The sequence below is a fragment of the Delphinapterus leucas genome, chromosome 3 (assembly GCF_059928025.1).
Source record: "Delphinapterus leucas isolate spDelLeu-1000000601 "Yukka" chromosome 3, BTC_Dleu_Yukka2, whole genome shotgun sequence".
NCBI lineage: Eukaryota > Metazoa > Chordata > Mammalia > Artiodactyla > Monodontidae > Delphinapterus > Delphinapterus leucas.
Genome location: NC_143131.1, coordinates 67,804,763 through 67,825,581, shown reverse-complemented (window position 1 = coordinate 67,825,581; position 20,819 = coordinate 67,804,763). Strand labels below are relative to the sequence as shown.

The 20,819-nt window shown below is 37.6% G+C and overlaps 1 protein-coding gene across 2 annotated transcripts in view; it reads right to left on the bottom strand.

Moving 5' to 3' along the window:
• The window catches only part of VCAN (versican), a 113,943-nt gene that overhangs the window by 45,283 nt on the left and 47,841 nt on the right, over positions 1 to 20,819 (bottom strand). The window contains exon 7 of one of the 2 annotated variants that reach the window (XM_022593304.3): positions 16,806 to 19,784. The exons of the other annotated variant lie outside the window; for it this stretch is intronic. Within the exon in view, the coding sequence (XP_022449012.2) occupies positions 16,806 to 19,784 (2,979 nt within the window). The remainder of the gene's footprint in view (positions 1 to 16,805; positions 19,785 to 20,819) is intronic. 2 annotated transcript variants of the gene reach the window in all.

Sequence of the window (20,819 nt, the reverse complement as noted above, 5' to 3'; positions counted from 1 at the left end):
AGAGAAGCCACTGCAATAAGAAGCCCGAGCACCGCAAGGAAGAGTAGCCCCCACTCGCCACAACTAGAGAAAGCCCACGCACAGCAATGAAGACGCAACACAGCCAAAAAAAAAGGTAACTAAAAAAAAAACAAAAAACAGAAACTTTACGGAGCTCCTTCTCTTTTTAACCATGGTTTGCCAAAAGAAAACCCCAAAGACCACAAGACTTTTATGTAACTGGAAAATATACATATTTACATTTATCCCTTTCACTCTAATAAAAACAAAAAAGAAAACTGTTTTTTTTTCTGTATCCCATTTTCACTGTATTGTCTCCATAAAACACTATTTGTGTTGGAGTGGGATACTCTTCCCTAAATATATATATATATATCCATCCTATTTAACTTTCACACACTACAAATCATTCCTTATATCTCCACCCCATACATTCAGCCTTTCAACTATGTAAACAAAGGAGTATAGGTATTCAGATGAATGAAAAATATTTCTACCATAAAGAGAAATGAGGTCAATACATAACTCCAGTATATTATAAAAATATAAAATGAATACAGATGAGTTCTGCCACAGATGTAACAACTACTCCTAACTGCCAAACTTAAGGAAATGGCTAAATGCCTTACCTTTTTTTTCCCAAAAAGAGTAAGTTCATTTAATATTAGATCACTGAAGTTGTTACTGTAATCTTATATTGCCTCATGGTGTATATATTTTAAAAGAAAACATCTTCAGATGATAAACACCTTTTAATATGGCTTGTGTTGAAGGCTACCTTTCACTAAGAAAACAGAATGTGAGAGACTATCTATGCATGTGCATATACAGGTATATGAGAGAATACATCTTTAAATGCTTTCTGTACAAATGAATCTCTTGAAATATCACATTGAGAGTCTTATCTAATCACCAAATTGAGTAGTCTCTCATTGTTAATACTACTTGAACATAGTAGAATTAAGCCACACTCAGTTATACTATTCTGTTCAACTCTGTAGCGTTTAACAGGAACTTCAAAAATACGCTTATCTTAAATTGCTTATAGTGTCGTTTTACATACAACCCTTTTCATTACGTTTCACTAGGTGTAAATGAGAACTCACTATTAAGAATTATCACAGGACTTCCCTGGTGGCGCAGTGGTTGAGAGTCTGCCTGCCGATGCAGGGGACGCGGGTTTGGGCCCTGGTCTGGGAGGATCCCACATGCCGCGGAGCAACTGGGCCCATGAGCCACAACTACTGAGCCTGCGCGTCTGGAGCCTGTGCTCCACAACAAGAGAGGCCGCGATAGTGAGAGGCCCGCGCATCGCGACGAAGAGTGGCCCCCGCTTGCCGCAACTAGAGAAAGCCCTCGCACAGAAACGAAGACCCAACACAGCCAAAAATAAATAAATAAATATTTAAAAAAAAAAAAAAAGAATTATCACACATACAGTTGCTAAATTCCCACAGCATCTTATATTTAAATACAGAAAGAATTTCAATAAGAAGCATGGGTCTGTGTCAAAAATATAAAAAATCCCCACCACATTTTGTACCTTTTTACAAATAGTGGAGATTAAACTAACCATTCAGCCAAGCTTCTCCAGCCAAACACAAGGATTAATCAGGAAATAACTGCTTGGTATTCTTTAGTTATAAACTCCTAGGCTAGGAATAGGGTAAAAATACTCAATGTTATTATAGATTTATATGGATTTCTAAATAAATTCCTTACTTTTTTAGAAAACAAAACTGATATAAACATATCCCACGATCTTCTTAGTGCATAATTATAGATAGAGGTTTCATTAAGTATCATGTTGGTGGCTCTAAAAATAAGTGGGGTGGAATAAAGGAGAAAGAGAAAAGACACAGAGGCATGTCAGTGTGTCAAATGTCAGCATGTCAAAGGAACTGACACCCTGATGCTCACTTACATGTTTTACAAAGGAATGAATAATTTAAAATAAAATGTTTTTCTAGCAAAGAAAACAAAGAAGTCATTGTAAATCAACAATTTATATAGTAATTTCATTGACTATCAACTCTTATTGTCTACTTAATTCAATTAATTAATTTCCCTGACATTCACTTTATATTCTCTAGTTTTAGTTCAATGAACAAAGGATAATATTCTTTTAGTCCATTTTCCACTTGGGTAAGGAACTCTGACATTTCTTATTGCTCATAAATCTATGAGGACTTCTTAGTATTTTAGACCATTGTATTAGAAAATTTCACCAAAAGACTCAAATGTTAGATGGAATACATTTTATAACCTAAATAAATATCACAATATTTCAATCACAGCCACACAAACACAGCAGAGAGTGGTCTTTGCACATACTTCACAACACAGCTCGGCATCATACTGGTTTTTGCATGCGAAATTAAACGTACCACCACAAACACGCATGGCACCCAAACATGTTATCTCCGCAGGACCAACTGATTGCACAAAATTTACTGAGTACCTATTATCTATGAGACTATATGGCAGACACATGTTTACCAACTTTACAGAGACCTAAGACCTCCAAGGGTATCTTCTAAATCTCTCTCTTTTCTCTCTGAAACAAATACTCTTGCCAATAGGTTAGAGAAATGACCTTACTATAACTCTTTTCTCCCTATTTTTTTTTTTAAAAAGGACACTTTTTCAGTGTACATATTGAGAATGTACCAATCATTAAATTAAAGTTAGGATTCCTTTTTCCACTTGCCTTACAAGCATCTGATCTGACTTGCCTCAGAATGGTAGAAAACACAGAAATACTTTAAGCTGTTTCATCTTATGCTTCTCATGGTACCTTGAAGCTGGCACTGACCAAAGAACTATCAGCACATCGTAATAAACAGTGATTTTAAAAGTGCTCACTGGATATGTACTGTAAAAATATTTCACTAAATGAGAATTCTTAAATAAAACGAAGATATGAAATGTGAGTTGGAATTAGTTTCCTTTTTCTGAAGGAAGATTCCCAAGGAATCTTCTCACAGTTAAGTTACTAGTATTTATTATTAAAATAAGTTGTGTTCCAAATGGTTTCTTCCGTTTTCTTAGTATTGGTTTGAGGGTGACGAAAATATTCATTGCCCAGGGCTTTGAAGATAATTTTTTCTGCCAACAGATTCTCTACAGATAAATCTACATTTCATTCTCAGCGTGGCTAGTTTGTTTCCATATTTTTTAAATTTCATTAAACCTACCTAGTATAGATAGGTGAATTCTTTCCTACCACTGCCACCTACATCTCACCCATATTCCTATTTGTTTATTTAGTTTCTGAAATTACTTCTTCATCCCCCTTTCTTGTCACCACCATCACCCACCACGCATGCTATGAGAGAGTTGCAAGAGCTATAATTATTGCAAACCAGAAAAGTTTCTTTGTAGGGTGTGGCAGGGGGACACCTGTGCTATTGTGAAAGCAGGTATTTCATTACAAAGTTGTGATCTGCTCTACTTTGTACCAACAGTGCAACCTCAGGGAGTAATTAATATTCCCAGGTCTTAGATGAACAAGTCCTTAAAAAAGATGGCTCTATTTTAGAATTTTATTCTAAGGGTGATATAACTTTTATTTGGATTGCAAGAGTCAAACCACAAAACTCCACAAGGTGTATGTATAATCTTTTCTATGTTTACATGAATGTATTTTAACAGCTTGACTTGAATATACTGGTACCACGGTTAATAGATTTTTTTAAATGGCATTTCACACAAAGCTTTACTGCTAGCTGACCTCAAATTATTCACCAAGTATTTTTAAGTACTTCATGGCAGAGTTTTGTAGACATAGCACAAGTCTTCCAGTCTTACTGTTAGCAGACACAAAACATAGTTGCTAAGATGCAGAGGCAGCTGGCTAAAGTTCATGTTCTCTATAGGGAATTTAAGAGCTTTTAATTAAATGTAATTATATACAAATCTACTCAGCAGAGAGATATTAGGATCACATTTCTTTATTAAAATAGTTTTCATCTTAATGTGCATCAAAAAATATTTTGGTTCTTTATTAAAAAAATACAATAGACAGCCATACTGAAGTATTTAAGAAACACTTATAGAACTAAAATAGAGAAAGCTGGAAGTTCTCTAAGATGTTTAAGCTTTCTGACACATACCTATGAATCTAATAACCAGACATAAGCAAATGCTTCAATTTCATTCACCTTTTGATATGTTCTTAATTAAAATAAAATGCTAACTGGCACCTTAAAAGGCAAAGAAAACCACCTAATGTGCATTTCAACTAGATTGTCTCAGACATCCTAAATTCCCCATCATTTTCAAAATTTGAGGCACTAAAAATGGTGCCAACTCAGGATGTTGAAAAAAGAATTGACATTAGTGATCAAGATATAAACATCCTCCCCAAATCTTGTCAGTTGTTTTTGCGTACTTAATTACATTAATAATTGAAAAATCACGTGATATTTATATCAATACCCAATTCCTCCAGAAGTGAGAGATTACGCTAGAGGCTGGGAGATCAAGATTGGATTCTGTCGGGCTTCCCTGGTGGTGCAGTGGTTGAGAGTCCGCCTGCCGATGCAGGGGACACGGGTTCGTGCCCCGGTACGGGAAGACCCCACATGCCGCAGAGCGGCTGGGCCCGTGAGCCATGGCCGCTGAGCCTGCGCGTCCGGAGCCTGTGCTCCGCAGCGGGAGAGGCCACAACAGTGAGAGGCCCGCGTACCGCAAAAAAAAAAAAAGATTGGATGCTGTGACCTGCATCTCCCTATTAGCTCTGCTAGCTGAGGTTCATTTGGTGCACCACCCAAGCATGCTATCTTACACTGACTGCTCCCTCTTGCTGAGCGAGGAGCTCCATATTTTTCAATTCATGAATTTTACACCCAGAAAGGGTAATAAACAATATAAGTGTTTCTGATGGCCTCACTTTTGAGGCAGACATGATATGGGGATGATAAATGGGAATCAACTCTTTTCCCAAATTCAGATAATCCTCTAATAATGCTGTTCTTTCAAGTGGAAAGAATGTGTTTAGATACAGTCATCTGGTCTAAGTGCGCTTAAGGAGTTATCACTGAGTGTGGGCTTTTCTTGCTTATAGAAGAGGCCCAAGGGACTTCCTAACTTCCAATTTTTAAAGTAAGAGTTTTCATAGATAAATAGATGCTAGAGAGATAGATCATAGACAAATAATTACCAGATGTCCTAACACCAGAAAAGTACTTTGGTCAAAATCACGGATTTAAAATTTAAGTAAAAAAGCTTTGACTAAAGTAAAACAAACGCCTCTCATAAATACATACATTCATACATATATACATATATGTGTGTGTGTGTGTGTGTGTGTGTGTGTGTGTATATATATATATATATGCTTCCTTTTAGGCCCCATATTATAGCTACTAAACTAAACTTAACAAACACCATTTTATTTTAATTACACCACCCCTTCCTCACAAGTCATCTCTGTCACCTGGCCTCTTCAATAGGGTGTTCAAACAGCTCCATCACTGTACCCACATTTATCCTCTGCCTTTTTTCTCTGTTCTCATTTTCTGCGTCTCTAAGCTGGATGCACAGAATCCATGCCCCCATCTCAAGGTCCTCCTCATTCCCAACTCACGCTTCTGTTCAACAAGAACACTCCTGCCCCCAACGTGGAATCTTCATAAACCCGCCTTTGAACTTCATCCCTGCATTTATGAATGATCCAGCAGAAGCCCCTAGATATCTCGTCACTAAAACTCATCAGCCCAAATTGGCTGTATCTTTAATTTGTATGCCATAGGACTTATGTCATATTATTCTTATTTATAACTTCTCAGTTGTTATTATATACTTGTTTCACCTTCCTTACTAACTTCTATATTCCATAATTAAAGTGAAGGGATCCTTTAACATGTAATGCTCTCCTTACACTAGCCACTTAGCCCTTCTTTGGGGAATTTAGTTGGATGAATGTCTACACATTTATTTATCACCAAAAATGGAAAAGTTGGGGCTTCCCTGGTGGTGCAGTGGTTAAGAATCCGCCTGCCAATGCAGGGGACACAGGTTCGAGCCCTGGTCCGGGAAGATCCCACATGCTGTGGAGCAACTAACTAAGCCTGTGCGCCACAACTACTGAGCCTGCGCTCTAGAGCCCCTGAGCCACAACTACTGAAGCCCTCGTGTCACAACTACTGAAGCCTGCACACCACAACTACTGAAGCCCACGAGCCACAACTGCTGAAGCCTGCATGCCTAGAGCCCGTGCTCTGCAATGAGAAGCCTGTGCACCACAAGAACGAGTAGCCCCTGCTCGCCGCAACCAGAGAAAGCCCGTGTGCAGCAACGAAGACCCAACGCAGCCAAAAATAAATAAATTAATTATAAAAAAAGAATGGAAAAGTTTACATTTACTACTTTGATACTTCCTTTGAAAGACTTGCCTTTTTTTTTGGACTGAAAAATTGTTGTTTTTTGGCTGCAGTAATAACTCACATTCTGAGATACAACTAAAAGGGCATACAGATAACTCAAATACTAAAGACTTTTATGGTTATAAAAATCAGATAATGTAAATATGCAGGCACAGTCTCAATATTCTTTTTATCATTCTTTTTCTTTCCAAATCTAGAAGCTGTATAGGCTTATCACACTGTTTTTCTCGAATGTAAATATATAATGAACAAATTCACTTTGGCAGTATAGCCAAAAGGGTCCTTAAGCTATAAGCATATTTATTTCCTTTTACTTTCCATGTTGATAGAGAGAAGATTATGGGTACAGCAAAGTGAGGTATGCAGTTCCGGGTAATTCCAGATGTATTCTCCACTCTTCCCTATCACTTTTGATTCAATTACAATTATTCTGAGACTTAAAAAAACATATATTTCAATGATAGTTAATTCTACTTTCTTCCTTACTTACAGATGCCAAGGTTCATCTAACATTTGTGAGAAAAGCTACACTTCCCAAAACATGATCAAAGACCACAGTTTCACTCAGGGGAGACTAAATTAAGCATATTTTTTTTCCTCCTTAAAAATGGTAAAATACAATTTAAACTTCAGAGGATTAAAGCAGCCCTTTCCCCAGGAATGTCTATATTTCAGTCTCTGTCTGAGGTCAGAAATCCTTTACTTTACCAGTAGAGTTCAACATTCTCTAGGCATCAAAATCACATGCATTTAACAATACAGATACCTAATATTAAAAAAAATTAAATAAAGCAAATTTAAGAAAAGAAACAAAAAAAAAAGTACAAAGGCCTAAGCCTTATCACTAGAAATTCAGATTCAAATTATCTGGTGGAGGATGGGGTAGGGGATATTTTTATCTGGAGGCTCCCTGGTGATTCTTATATACAGCCAAGGTTGAGAAGCAGTGTGAGCAATATTTATGCCCTGGGAGATTTCTTGGTGCTCCTCAAACCCCTGTACAGAATGGCATCATTGTTGGTCAGCTGGCTGATGCCTGGTTGGTGCTACTCTGGGTCCTCCTGAGTAAAATGGATGGCTGCTCAGTGAGGGGATAAATGCCCAGAGTTTCCTGTGAGGTCAATTCTGAGACTTTGCCTGCTAAAAGGTGCCACTTATATTAACTTACTTCATATTACCTCTATTTTTCCTTCTATTAAAGCAACCAACTAGCCTTTATTGCATACTCTTGTTGCTTACTAATTATTTCAAGTTGCCTTCCCAACTGAGCTATGGATGACATTATTTTCTTTCCCCCAGCCACAGAGTAGCTTGATTGAATGACTTTATTTCAACAAGCCTTTAAAATATTTCCTGGAGGTGAGTGTGAAGAGATGGGCAGAGAATATTTTATCTGCGGAGAGTAAAATGGTTCCCCTACAGAGCAGAGCAAGATAAGATCACAACATAATAAAAAATGATAATTTTAGTATATTCCATTGTACTCTACAAAAGCATACATTAGTATATTTTCTTTTCCCTTTCTCAACTTAGAAAAACCAAAACCTACTATGCGCAGCATACGGCCAAAGAAACTAACTCACCCTGTGAGACGCCAGGAATACTGTGGTATTAAAATAAAAAGATAAAGTCACTAGAAGCCAGTCAAGGTAGTGTGTGCTGATTATATACTGGGTGCAAGCAAGTCCGGGTATAGTACTGTGACACAATATGTCAAATTTTCATAGACACGGATGCTGAAATACAGTTAAACTTTTCCTCTCACTCCAAAGATCTTTTCTTTCCAGTTTCAGATCTCCTACTTAGACTTCAAATTATTTACGGAAAAATGCTTTATATATTATCACAATAATTCTAGCAAGTATTTAGAAGGTTCACCATAATTTATTTTCCTCCCCCAAATCAAACCACTCTTTTTAAGAATAATTACAGCCTTCATGCCAACAGATCAATGTTTCCCTCCTGATCCAAACTCAAAGTCTAAACACTGGCATATCTCTCTAAGGAGCACACTTTCTAATGCAATAAAATAGGTTCTCAATTGTCCACATGATGCCCTAGGTTGAAAGAATATTCTACGTTTTCTATTGCCTCAATTGTGTTATTAAAAAAAAAAATCAAAGTACTTCCATACAAATGAAAAAAAATATACAACAGTCTTCACTAAAACACATCCCCACGCCCTCAACCAGGGCCCCATTCTTGGAATCCTTCTATCAATAAAGCCACTTATTCACCAGCTTTTCCATTTGTACGTGACAAACTGGCCTCACTGAGGTGCAATGTTATAAATTTTGTAAACTGACAAAAATAGGTAATGCCTTTTTCAAAATAAAATGTTCACTTTAACTCATTAAAATGGAACCTCACAAAGCATTTCTTTTTCTATTTCTTTTATCCCTATTGCTCCTCTCACCACACATCTCTCCCCTTGGCTACGCCCCTCCCCCTCCCCCCCCAAAGTTCTGAACACTGTCTGGGCCCGTGAATACATTTTTTATTCATTGCACAAATGAATGATCTAAGAGCTATTAAGAAAGAAGAATGTAATCCCTGTGTAGAGAACTGGGGGGTTTCCTTGACAACAACAAAAAGACAGCAGGGAATGCCCATGTTTTCTATGAATATGCAAGAAGAGGCCTGGCCCAGCACCTGGAAAAATTTGTAAAGAATTCGTAAAAAGATCTTTTCTTTGAAACAAAATTAAATTGGTAGTTATCAAAAATCACAAGCCCAATTTTCACACATGAAAAAGAGCAGAAAGCTAATGAATTCTACGTGTAGCTACTATAGAATCAATACTATAACTATATTTAAATTTTAAATAAGGGCTGCTGCTGCTTCTGATTTGCACCCAAAATGGCATCATCCTAGACAAACACAATCCATAGAAGATTAAAATTTTAACAAGCTCTTGCAGTTAAGCAGATACTATAGTATAATTATATTTGGCTCCCTGGTATAAATCATCCTGAATTTTAAGATAATTCCATTTTTAACCTATTTAGTACAAAACCGTCTAAATCTTCCTACATTTAGAAGTTCAGAATGAAATAAGTGCTGAAGCTGAGACGGAATTAATTTGTACTAAGTCATTGCCACGTGCCAGGCACTGTGCTTGGTGTTTTCAAGTCACTTAAGGAGCGTTAAATGTGCAATGTGTCTGCCACCGTGACTGGCAAGCCCTGGAAGAGATCCTTTCTCCTTTAAGCAATCTGGTGAGTTTGTAGTATTAGCATGTATTTTTAATGATATAACAACTGAGGTCTATGGAGATCAAGCAATTTACTCAAGACCAAACAGGTCACAAATAACAATGTTGACCATGAACCCAGGTCTGTTTCCAAAGGTTCTTTCCACTACATCAACTGAGTCTTCCATGTATCCCATGGAGCAAACCAACTACTTATCCATGGTCGTTCAGAATATCACAGACAGAGTGTGCTTCAAAAATCCAGTTCTAGCGTAGTACTTAGTGTATGGCAATTATCTATTTGTTGAATACGTGTATATCATATATATGTTTGGATACATATATGTGTTTATATATATATAATCATCTTTTTATTTCATAATCCCTGTGGTTTGGAAAAAAGAGTGTGGGTCAGAATTTAGGAAATATTATTCTTTTTATACAATAATCGCCACTACATCCATTTTACTGGCAAAAAATTCTGACAGAAAATTTGAGAAATTCCTGGGTCCGCATTGCCGAGAATCAAAGGAGAGACTGACTCTAGATTCCCCAACTTACAGCACCTGCTTCTGTAATATTAGTGATTCAAATTTCACTTGAATTAAGATATCATAAACCTATAGATCACCGTTTAGAACGTGCAGCCCACTCTTTAAAAAGTAGTTTTCTGTCATTTAACTCTACAAGTGTGTAACTCTGAACCGTGATACTTCATAGGGATGTATTTTGAAAAGTTCAACGTATTTAACTTACAGAAGACACTATCTTTATCAAAAAGTATCAATCATTAAAAAACAGAAAAATGTGAGAACAATCCCTCCTGAGGAAGTTGCCTGAATATCTCTGGTATCCATGAATCTGTATAGGTTTCTAGGTGAATCCTAAGAAGGCATTCATCTTCTGAAGGAGGGACGCCCACTCTGTCATCCCAGCCCTATCTGGAAAAATGCCTGATTGTACTTGGGGCTCCTTAGCCCCACTGGTGAACTTCTATTGGGAAGCAATTGGCTAATAACCAGTTTCTGGTAATTTATTTTTGATCTACCCCTCCAACAAGGACTAACTTATATATCTTCCTCCTCATGAACTATTCTCTGAATCCCCTGCCTTCATTGATTCCTTCTTTGCTGACCTCATCTGCCATTCACAATTAGTACCTCATACCAAGTGTGTAATTATGTGTTTCTGTACTGCAATTATATTTGATTGTGTTAATACTGGTTCCCCAAAATGCACTTAAAATCCTTGGGAGCAGGGCCTATGGTTTATGTTTATTTATTTGTTTGTGCCCCTTTTAATTCTGTTAAAGAACAAGGCATGTTGTAGCTTTACCTGAAGAGAACCCTTGATTGACTGCACTCTGCTGGAAGACAGTGTATGCCTTTCTCTAGAGGTCACTGCCAGTAAGAACTAAGTGGTACCTGCCTTTGGTTAACGCCCTACCTCAGTAGTAGTTTTGATAATAGCAACTTGTAATTGCAAATGCCATTTTCAGAAAGAATAGGTATTGGTTCACGTTAGGAAGAAGACAACAAGTTCCTTTTAGCTATCTATGGAACATCTCTTTTATTAGTAAAACTCAACCTGTGAGAAATATAATTTCAATTGCTTAAATTTTTCCTTGAGATTAGTGGGTTAATAAAATATTTATAGAGCACTTAAAAATTTGAGAGTCGGGCTTCCCTGGTGGTTCAGTGGTTAAGAATCCGCCTGCCAATGCAGGGGACACGGGTTCGAGCCCTGGTCTGGGAAGATCCCACATGCCGCGGAGCAACTAAGCCCGTGCGCCACAACTACTGAGCCTGCGCTCTAGAGTTCGAGAGCCACAACTACTGAGCCCGCGAGCCACAACTACTGAAGCCTGCGCACCTAGAGCCCGTGCTCCGCAACAAGAGAAGCCACCGCAATGAGAAGCCTGCGCACCGCAACAAAGAGTAGCCCCTGCTCGAGGCAACTAGAGAAAGCTCGGGTGCAGCAACAAAGACCCAACACAGCCAAAAATAAATTAAATAAAATAAATTTTTTTTTAAAAAAAGCTTTAAAAAATTGAGACTCTATGTATGTTTGTATGTGTGTCTCTATGGGACCGTATGTGTTATACATACAAAATATTTCACTTAGGAGGACTTTGTAAAAAGGTAACTTTTGGTCTGTAGTGCAGTGTTAAGCTCATTACTAATTTAGAAACATTAAGGTCAATTCTGTTTTTCCTACTATAGAAGCGAAAGGAAGATAGACAGTCTCTTCTTTTTTCACTGTTTGACTAATAGAAGAACTCAATCCTTTTCTAGACAGCCAAGAAGAAATGGGGGAAGCCATCCTAATTCCCTGCAGAAAAAAATGTGCTTCTCTGGAAGGCAGCCACAGCTGGAGCCCAGCAAAGGGAACCACTCAAATGTGCAGGCACCCGCCCCATCCATCCACTTTCAGGGAAGTGCTCCAAAATTCTGCAGGAGAGAAACAGCCCAGAATCAGAGCTACTGATTTCAGCATGCTGTTCTCTTGCCATAGCAGGTATCTGAATAGCATACACAGTGTCCCATATTAGCAGCAAACTAAATATAAGCCATCTGCTTTAAAACCAATACAATGCCAGCAAGAAGCCAGTCTTTCCAGAGTCTATGTTCTTTCAGAAATTGATGGACAGGCTGGCACCTGAGCCAATAGAGAGTCATTATTCCTGTGAGTTCATCAGGGGAGAGAATTGCCTCACTGCAAAAATGCTCCAAGGAGCGCCAAGACATAGACCAGTGCCAAAGTGTCAGACCCAGTGTGCCTCCGTTTGCCCATCTGCGATACTTTCCCTACTTGCCTCACAAATTATCTCTGAGGTTTAAACATGATAAAATATGTAAAAAGTGGTCTGAAAGTATCAAGCTCTAAGTGTGTGCTTGATGACTTTGCTCTGCACATACTCTGACATGTAATTATCTATGATTTTGTTTACACATAGTTATCAATAAGATTGAAGCTAGATTTGCTTAATTTGTTTTATACGGGATCATACAGAGTTATTCAAAGGTAAAAGTTAATAAATGTGTATCATTATAGTGATAGATGGATAATTAGGCCAATTTAGAAAATGTTTTTACTTTAAAAAAATCAATTCATTCAGGAATTAAATGTTGCTGCTTATTTTGAATTACCTACATGTTATCATTCTCTTTCTAGCTGTGTTCTGAGGTACGTTACTTTAGAAACTGTCACTGGGGGTGAAGGAGAGGTCCCAAGAAAGTGGGCCTCCTGATATCCCCCTCAAACACTAACCGGAACAGCCACTCTTTTTATCTACTCAAAATATAGAGGCCCTGAATAACATTTTATTTGAAGAAAGGAATCTGATCCTGTAATTAAAACTCTGAAAATAATTTTCCTACATAATAAATTCTATACAAATGAAAAATGTGATTTTAAAAAATTATATGAGGCTATCTTGGGCTAATATTACCTTTTAAAAAATGATGGCCGTACAATCAATGGTATAAATATTGGCGTTTACCCAGATATCCCCTGTTCTCAGAACTAACGTCCCTTATTCTTTACCCTCTCCTCAACAGCATCATATTCAGAAAATAAATCTTTATCTCTATATACATTTCTCAAGTGTACAAACAAAATTGCAGATGGGATTAATCATATGGGAATTATTTCTGAATGATGTCAGCAATAAAGTACCATAATTCTCAATAAGGAAAGAGAGTAAAATGAACTCTAATTTAGAGGCCAAAATTATTCTTCTCAAAATCTCATTAATCTTTAATGCCATTTCATTAATAATTTTATCAATATTTAATATATATATACCATTTTAGTTTAATATTGGCTTAATACCTGTCTTACACTTAGATTTGGATAGATATACATTATAAAACTAGCAGAAAGGAACACCTGGCAAGAAAATAATAACAAGCAGGCCTGAGAAATAGTATGTAGTATACACTTGTTTAAAACTTGTTTAAAAAAACTAATAAGCCACCTATTTTAAGGTTATAACCATGAACATTTGCATAATAATGTTAAATTTAATATCTGTACACTTCCACATTATTCTCTGAGTTAAAGGTACAGTATATCAGCTTTTAAAAACATTCAGAATCCTGTTACACTAACTTGTGACATTTCAGATGATTTCGAGGAGCATTCTTTAAAAAAAAGGAAAAAAAGTCCAGAATTGATAAAACTCTTCCTATGCCTTTAAACTCTATAGACTTCATATATGTTCACAAAGAAAACCTTTCAATAATTTTTCAAATGCAGGTGTGCAAATTACTCCTGAAATAGACAGGAGTCATATTTCCAGTATCCCCTGAACCACTGTTAAACCCACCCTATAGCATTTTTCAGCTCATAAAAGTTTTATGAGCTGAAAAGTTCCTTCAGATTTTGTTTAACTGCTAACTACAGTTGCTCTCTAGCAATAGCACCCTAAGTTGCTATTAAGATCCACTGGAACAATTATAACATAAACATGTCCTGCATAGCATGTTTTGTTTCATAATAGTAAAATTTTTTCTAAAAAATCAAGATTTATATGAGTGGCTGAGTGCAGCAAAAAAATTATGAATGCCTTGGTTTAGTGTAGCATGCGTGGTATTTTTGCTTACTTGAATATAGAGTATGTGTAGAGTTCAATTTTATGTTTATGAATAGATTTATATAAATTTGTACATGTACCAAGGATTTTCCAGTTTGGAAAAATGTGCCTTAATACATAAAAAGGCTGGTTTTCCAGGCACATATGTATTTTTCCTTATTAATGTACACCTGCCCTAAAACTCATTAATTTAACATCTGCTTTAGGGTTTGCCCTTGTCAAAATGAAAAATCCTTGAAAAATTAAATTTTTCATAGGAAACAAATGAGTATAAGTAAAGCAGTTGGATCTGAGTCAACCTCATTGTCTTATCAAGACAATAAACAGTGTTTTTATTCTTAAGGAGAATGGCATGTATAAAGCACACGGAAAAGCCAGATAGATGAGGGGGCTGGGATGGTGGGAAAGAGAGAGAGGTGGAGGGAGGGAACTAGATAGAGACATGTCCTATCCTCACCCCCAGACCCCGCGCCACTCACTGGAACCCCGTGCCGAAGGAGATAACCAAGTATTCCCTTTCCACAGAGTTTTCTGACCCATTGTTATAAACGCTGAATGAAAATTAGTTTGAAGGGAAATCATGGTCACATGTTTTAAAAGTGGAAGAAAGAGGAGGAAACACCTAGTTGTGTTTCCCAGACCCAGCTGAATTAAGCTGACAATTCAGATAAAAATACACGCTTTGTATAAATGGTTTCTGAGTTAGGTTACTCAGACCCTCCATTTCAAGTAAGCATTTATAAACTTAGATTTTGTTTTTCCCTGATGACTGCCAATTCTTCCACGGAGATTGACTTTCACTTTTTCCATTTTGTAATTTGATCACCCTCACCTGAACGCAGTTTCCCATTTAGAAGAGTTTTTAAATGCAGAACATTTTTTTACTATTTTCTATATCATTTGATTCAATGTAGTGTCTACACTAACAAGAGAGTAATCTAAATTGGGAAAAACTTCTGTATAGTTAGTCATTCAAGTATTATTTTTTTAATTCTCAAATTAAGCGTTCATAGTAATCCCTATGCTTCTCTTCAATTCTTTCTTTTTCACAGTAATATCTTCTTGTCACTTTTCCAACCCTACTAACAGGAATCCTCATTCCCACTACTTGGCAGCTCGCCTCCTCTCTCCAACTCCAGCTCCAAGAGGCGGAAGAGGAATGTAAGAGAGAAGAAATATGTTATGGTTTCCAAGAAACAGCATTATTACCAGGAAAATAATGCTCCAATCCTGGCCTGGTTCAACGGTATTGGGAAGTGGAGATTAACGTCAATATTCTGGGAGTGTATTCTCTCCTCTACTGTTCACTGCCCCACATGAACTTTTACACTGAGAAAGTTCTGGGTGATAGAAGCCAAGTTACCATCTAACAGCACTGGAAGCCAGCTGACTTGACATTAGAGCCACCTGTGTTCCCAACAGGTGCACCCCTGAGCAGGCTAATGAGGGTAGCATCCCTCTTAAGAAAAATGACACCTTGAGGGGTATAGCCCAACATTAAGAGAGAAAACCTGCTCAAGATCATTCTTCTAGCCTGACTTCTCAGAGCCAGGTCAAGGAAAAATGAGTATTTATTCCTTTAATCCACATATTAAAACTAAAACACAGCAACTTAACTAAAATCAATGATCTTCTAAATTAAAAAAAGACAAATAAACCTGAATAGATCTATTGAATTGCATACACTATGTATTCGCAATTCAGCTTACTGAATTTAGAAGATACAGTTGACTGACCTTTAGGAAGGAATAAGTTATGTTTGATGATAAAAATTGCAAGTATTAATCAATGTAAAGAAACAGCTTTTAAGAATTTTGCCAGAGAGATATATAAAATATTTGAACAGAATAGAAGGCACTGTGAATATTCCTAGAGACAAAATAACTAAATCATAAAATAAATAAAATTACAGCCTGGTTTTTAGGGAACAGAAGTAATGCTGACATATCCACTTTCTGAAATTATATTTGACACAATAGATGACAGCATTTCCTAGAACTGAGCTAGATTGGTATTTGTTCTAAATATGTAAAGCCTCATTAAAATACCCAAAGACTACAGCTTGAAAATACGTTCAACTTTCTTTAAAATAACATTTAAACTACAGACCCACATTACCCACCCCAAAAGTTGTATAATAAACCTGGAAATCATGGAAGAGAAAACCCAAAACAAACCTTTAGATGTCTTTTTATCAGCCCTAGGCATATGCAATACGGTTTTAGCTGTCCACAGTGTAAGTACTGAAGGTTAATAGTTAAAGACCAATGGAATGTTAACACAGTCTAGTACTACACTTGAGTAGTAACACATGGAAAGACACTGAAATTAAAACATTTTGTTCTGCATGTTCTGAAGTGATGTAACAGTGATGATTTGGTTATATTAGATGACAAAGCAGGGCTTCTTATGACTTTTAAAATAAAATAATATCTAACATTCTTCCAATTGTTTAACATATTCTTCCAATTCTTGTACAAATACATGAAGCTAAAACAGAATTTTTTCACACTCCAGTTATCTTCTACTGGCAGCATTTGGCATGTTGATATTTTTTTTCCAAAAGTAATTTTCAAGATAAAATGCTGGTTGCCTTGACTGGTATGTCTAGAAAGCAAAGACTTACCTGTCTTGTTTTCTCTGACCTCTATAATATAAACATTTATGTCAGGGTGGAATTTTGTCCCTGCTGAGGGTTCTGGAGTGGAAAGTGCCTGTGGTCTGAAGGCTTCTTTGCCTTCCACAGTGGGTGGTCTTGCTGGCTGTGTGGCAGAAGGAGTACTTGAAGTTGTGAAATATTCTCTATCAATATCTGTTTCTGTTTCCTTGGCTAATATATCCTCAAGGGTAGTGGGAGGAACACGAGATGTTGATTCTCCAATGATTACCATGTCACTGGTTGTTTCTTCATCAGGTTCTCTGTCAATGAGAGGCGGCTTCTCAGTGGATGCTGAAGATGTGTGAAGTCTGTCTACTGAACTGAAAGCAGTAGTGATATCACTTGGAACCGTGGCTTTAACTGTTGAAAATTCTGGGAGTTCTGTGGCCTTGGGCTTTTCGAATAATCCTGAGCCTAAATCTGTATAATCTAGGGATGTTTTCTCTATTTTCTCAGTAGTGGTTTCTTCTATAAGCCAGGTAACACTGGTGCTAAAAGGTGATACAAATCCCCTTGGACTGGTACCTTCTGTTTCATATTTTTGTTCAGGCCCTGGGCTTAAAGATACCTTTGGCCCCATGCTTGGTATTAGTGTTACCACACCATCTGTTTTTGCTTTGGGCTCAGTGACAGCACCAGGTGGATAAGACATACTCTGCTCAATTTTTCCAGTTGGAGTTGTTTCTAAAACTGGGACTCCCTCGGAACCTATCACCAATCTGTCTTCAAAGCCTGTATATGCTGACCCATCGCTCTCTTGTTCATCCAAGGGTGTTGTTGTCTCCTTGGCTGTGTCAGCTGTAGAACTGGGAGGAGGAACTGGTTTCTCTGGAGTCTCTTCTTTCCATGGAAATTCTTCCTGAGTTGTTTCCTGTGCAATTTCTGTTGTTGTTCTTATAGTTTCAGGATAAATAGTAGCCTCAAAGTGAGTCTGATCAGTGACATGTATGTCTTGAGAGGGTTCACCTAGAACTTCACCTTCTGATGGAATGGAAGGTACCAACACTCCCCATTCTGTCTTGGGAATTACAGAAAGAGGAATGGTATGGGAAGTGTCTACATAAGTAGTAGGCTCCTGGGTGCTACTATAATTAAAAAATGCCGATCCTTCCACATCTGAAGTGTGTGTAAATTGGGGGACAGTAGATACAGGCTTAGAGACATCCATATCTTCTCCTTCATCCAAAGAACTTCCCTCTATGGTTGCATGAACAACTTGGCCTTCCATGCTTGTGATAGGAGAAACTCTTTCTTCAGTCGTAGAATCTCTCAAAGTTGACTTTTCTGTGATGCCAATTGATGTAGTTGGCCAAAATCTGACTGTGAATTTTTTATGGTCTGTTGTGTCTTCCTCAGTAAACTCTAATGGCTTTTGAGTACTATCTGGGATACGAGCGAACTCATCTCTTCCATCTTCAGTAAAACCTGGGATTTCTTTATCCTTTCCACTCACTCCCATAGTGGTGAGTAAGGCAGGGGTCAATTTTGGAGAGCCTGCATGTTCTGTGGACCCTAAAGGCTTTGATGCTGTATTATCTTCATCCAATGACCATTTTGATACAGTAACCACCTCCACATTTAAAGTGCTTTGAGTCAAATGCACTGTTGTAATACCCTCATCATACTTTGTGGTATCTTGATAGCCATCTGTTTCTAATCCATTTGGAGTTGTCGTAAAGTCTTTCTCCACACCTGTTGCCTCCGCCGGTGCCACACTTAGCTTTGTTGTTGTCAGGGCTGGGGAATCAAAAGATTTGGTCATTCCCACTGAATACACTGTATGATGAATTTGCTCTGAAGAAGCTGTAGGGAACTTCATTCCAGAGAAGCTTTCTTCCTCTATTTTTCCTATAAATGAATCTTCGGTGATCTTTTCCTGTATTTCATCATCTGTATAAGTAACTGTTCTCATCTCTGGTCTTAGTGTTTCTGTTCTTTCTCTTCCTGTTTGTGGAGAGGCATAAATAACTGTGGATGTTCCCTCAACTAGTCTTTTATCACCAGAATAAGGAAACAATTCTACTTCAGTATGATGCTGTGATGGGAAAGGTGTGGTGGACATATACTGGTCAAGAAAATCTTCAGCTATCCTACCATTAGTTTGTTTCTCTTCCCAGTGGTCCATGGATGACCCATCACTGTTGGGCATAGTTACAGGTGAAAAACTCGTCGATGCTGAGACTAACTGCACCTCCTCTAGCTGAGTGCGGGTGGTGTCTTCTGAAGTCTTTGATACTGTAATGACCTCAGGTATTTGGCTAAAGACCGAGGTACTCTGACCAGATCTAACTGTAGATGTTCTGTCTTCACCATCATCTTCTCCCAAGGTGAACCCAAAGTGGCTTGTGGTCACTGATTCAGAGACTGTGCTTACTGCTTTCTTTTTAGTTTTGGATTCCGGGGTCATTGTTGTAGATACAAATGGCGTTTCAGGTACAGTGAATTCCTTGGAAGGAATGTGCTTTGAGATTTCCATTGATGTTACCAAGGGACCCACTTCTATTTGTTCAATTTGTGTAACTGATTCTCGTATTTGTATATCTTCCTTGACACCATCGAATGAATCAGTAGCATGATGGAAGATGACAGTTGTACTTTGGGACACTTCCTCCTTAATTTCAGATATGTCTGGCTTTCCAAGAGGTCCTGAAGCAGAAGGTGAGTAATAGTCCATATCCCAAGGCTTCTTAGTGCTCTCATCGGGCGTGGGTGATTCTGTGGCTATTCTGTGTGTGATAGTTAGAGGCTGAACTGTGGCTTTCTGTTCAAAATTGGCTATATTTCCCACAGGAGGGAACTTTGTTGTAATGACAGGTAATTCAGTGATTAAAGAGACGATTGGTGTAGCTCTGTCGGGTCCCATTTGTAGTTCTGATAAAGTGGGTGAGGCAGTTTCTGCAAGCATATTCAGTTCGGTGGTTGTAGCCTCTGATATATTCTGTTTAGCTAGAAAAATAATTTCAAAGAGTTGATTAGACAAGTCACTAATAAAAAGTTGTATGTCCAGTGTGTTTGTTAAGTGCTGTTGTGTACTTTGGGGCAACCCCAAAGTGTTTTCTGATGGAGAGGAGTCTAAAAACTATACTTAAATTAATCTGAAGACAGACAATTGAACATTTAATCATCACAAATTGATCACTTGTTTTATATTGAAAGGGTCAACACTGGTTTTACCCATAGGTATGAATGACTGTTCTTGGCTAAGGGAAGTGAATACTTGGCTAAGGGACTGTTCTTGGCTAAGGGAAGTTAAGATAAGGAGAAGTTAAACATAAATAAATAAATAAATGCAGAGTTTGGAAACAGTAGGTACGTTATTTATCAGAAACTACAGCACCAACTTGAAGTCTAGTAGGAGAACTTAGTGCTACTATTCTGGAGGCTTCTGTCTCTAGCTACATAATGTCTCTGGGGAGAGGGAGTGCCTCAGATTGCAAAACAACAAAAAAGCCACATCAAATGTACCCAAGTTACATATCAATGATTACATTGTCCATAATGTGGAGGCTTTCATAAAAACAGGATATTAACACCACTATTCGCTTGATCCCCGGTGTTGGACATTTGTCTTCATATTCCTTTCAAATCTGCAGAGTAGCCTTGTTTATAATAAATAATAAAATGCCTCTGGCCGAGGCTGCTTGGCATTTGTTGTAGTTCTACATCTTGTTCTATGTTCTACACATTATGTTTGTAACTCTTAAGGGTCTTGGTTCCAGCCTTACTTTTAGCAGGAAATGCAAACATAGAACAGGAAGTAAAGTACCCACATGATATATTTTAGCTCTGTAATTACAAATCACTGGAAACAACCCTGAGCATCAGAAAGAATGGGCTCAGGCAATATAAAGTAACATGTCATCATAAAATGCTACATTATAATGCCTCCAGATTTACAGAGAATGGCCTGGCCTGTTTAAAGAAATTTAAGTTGTGTATAAAAGTGACAGTGTTGTAGATAAGATTCCATCTCAACATAAA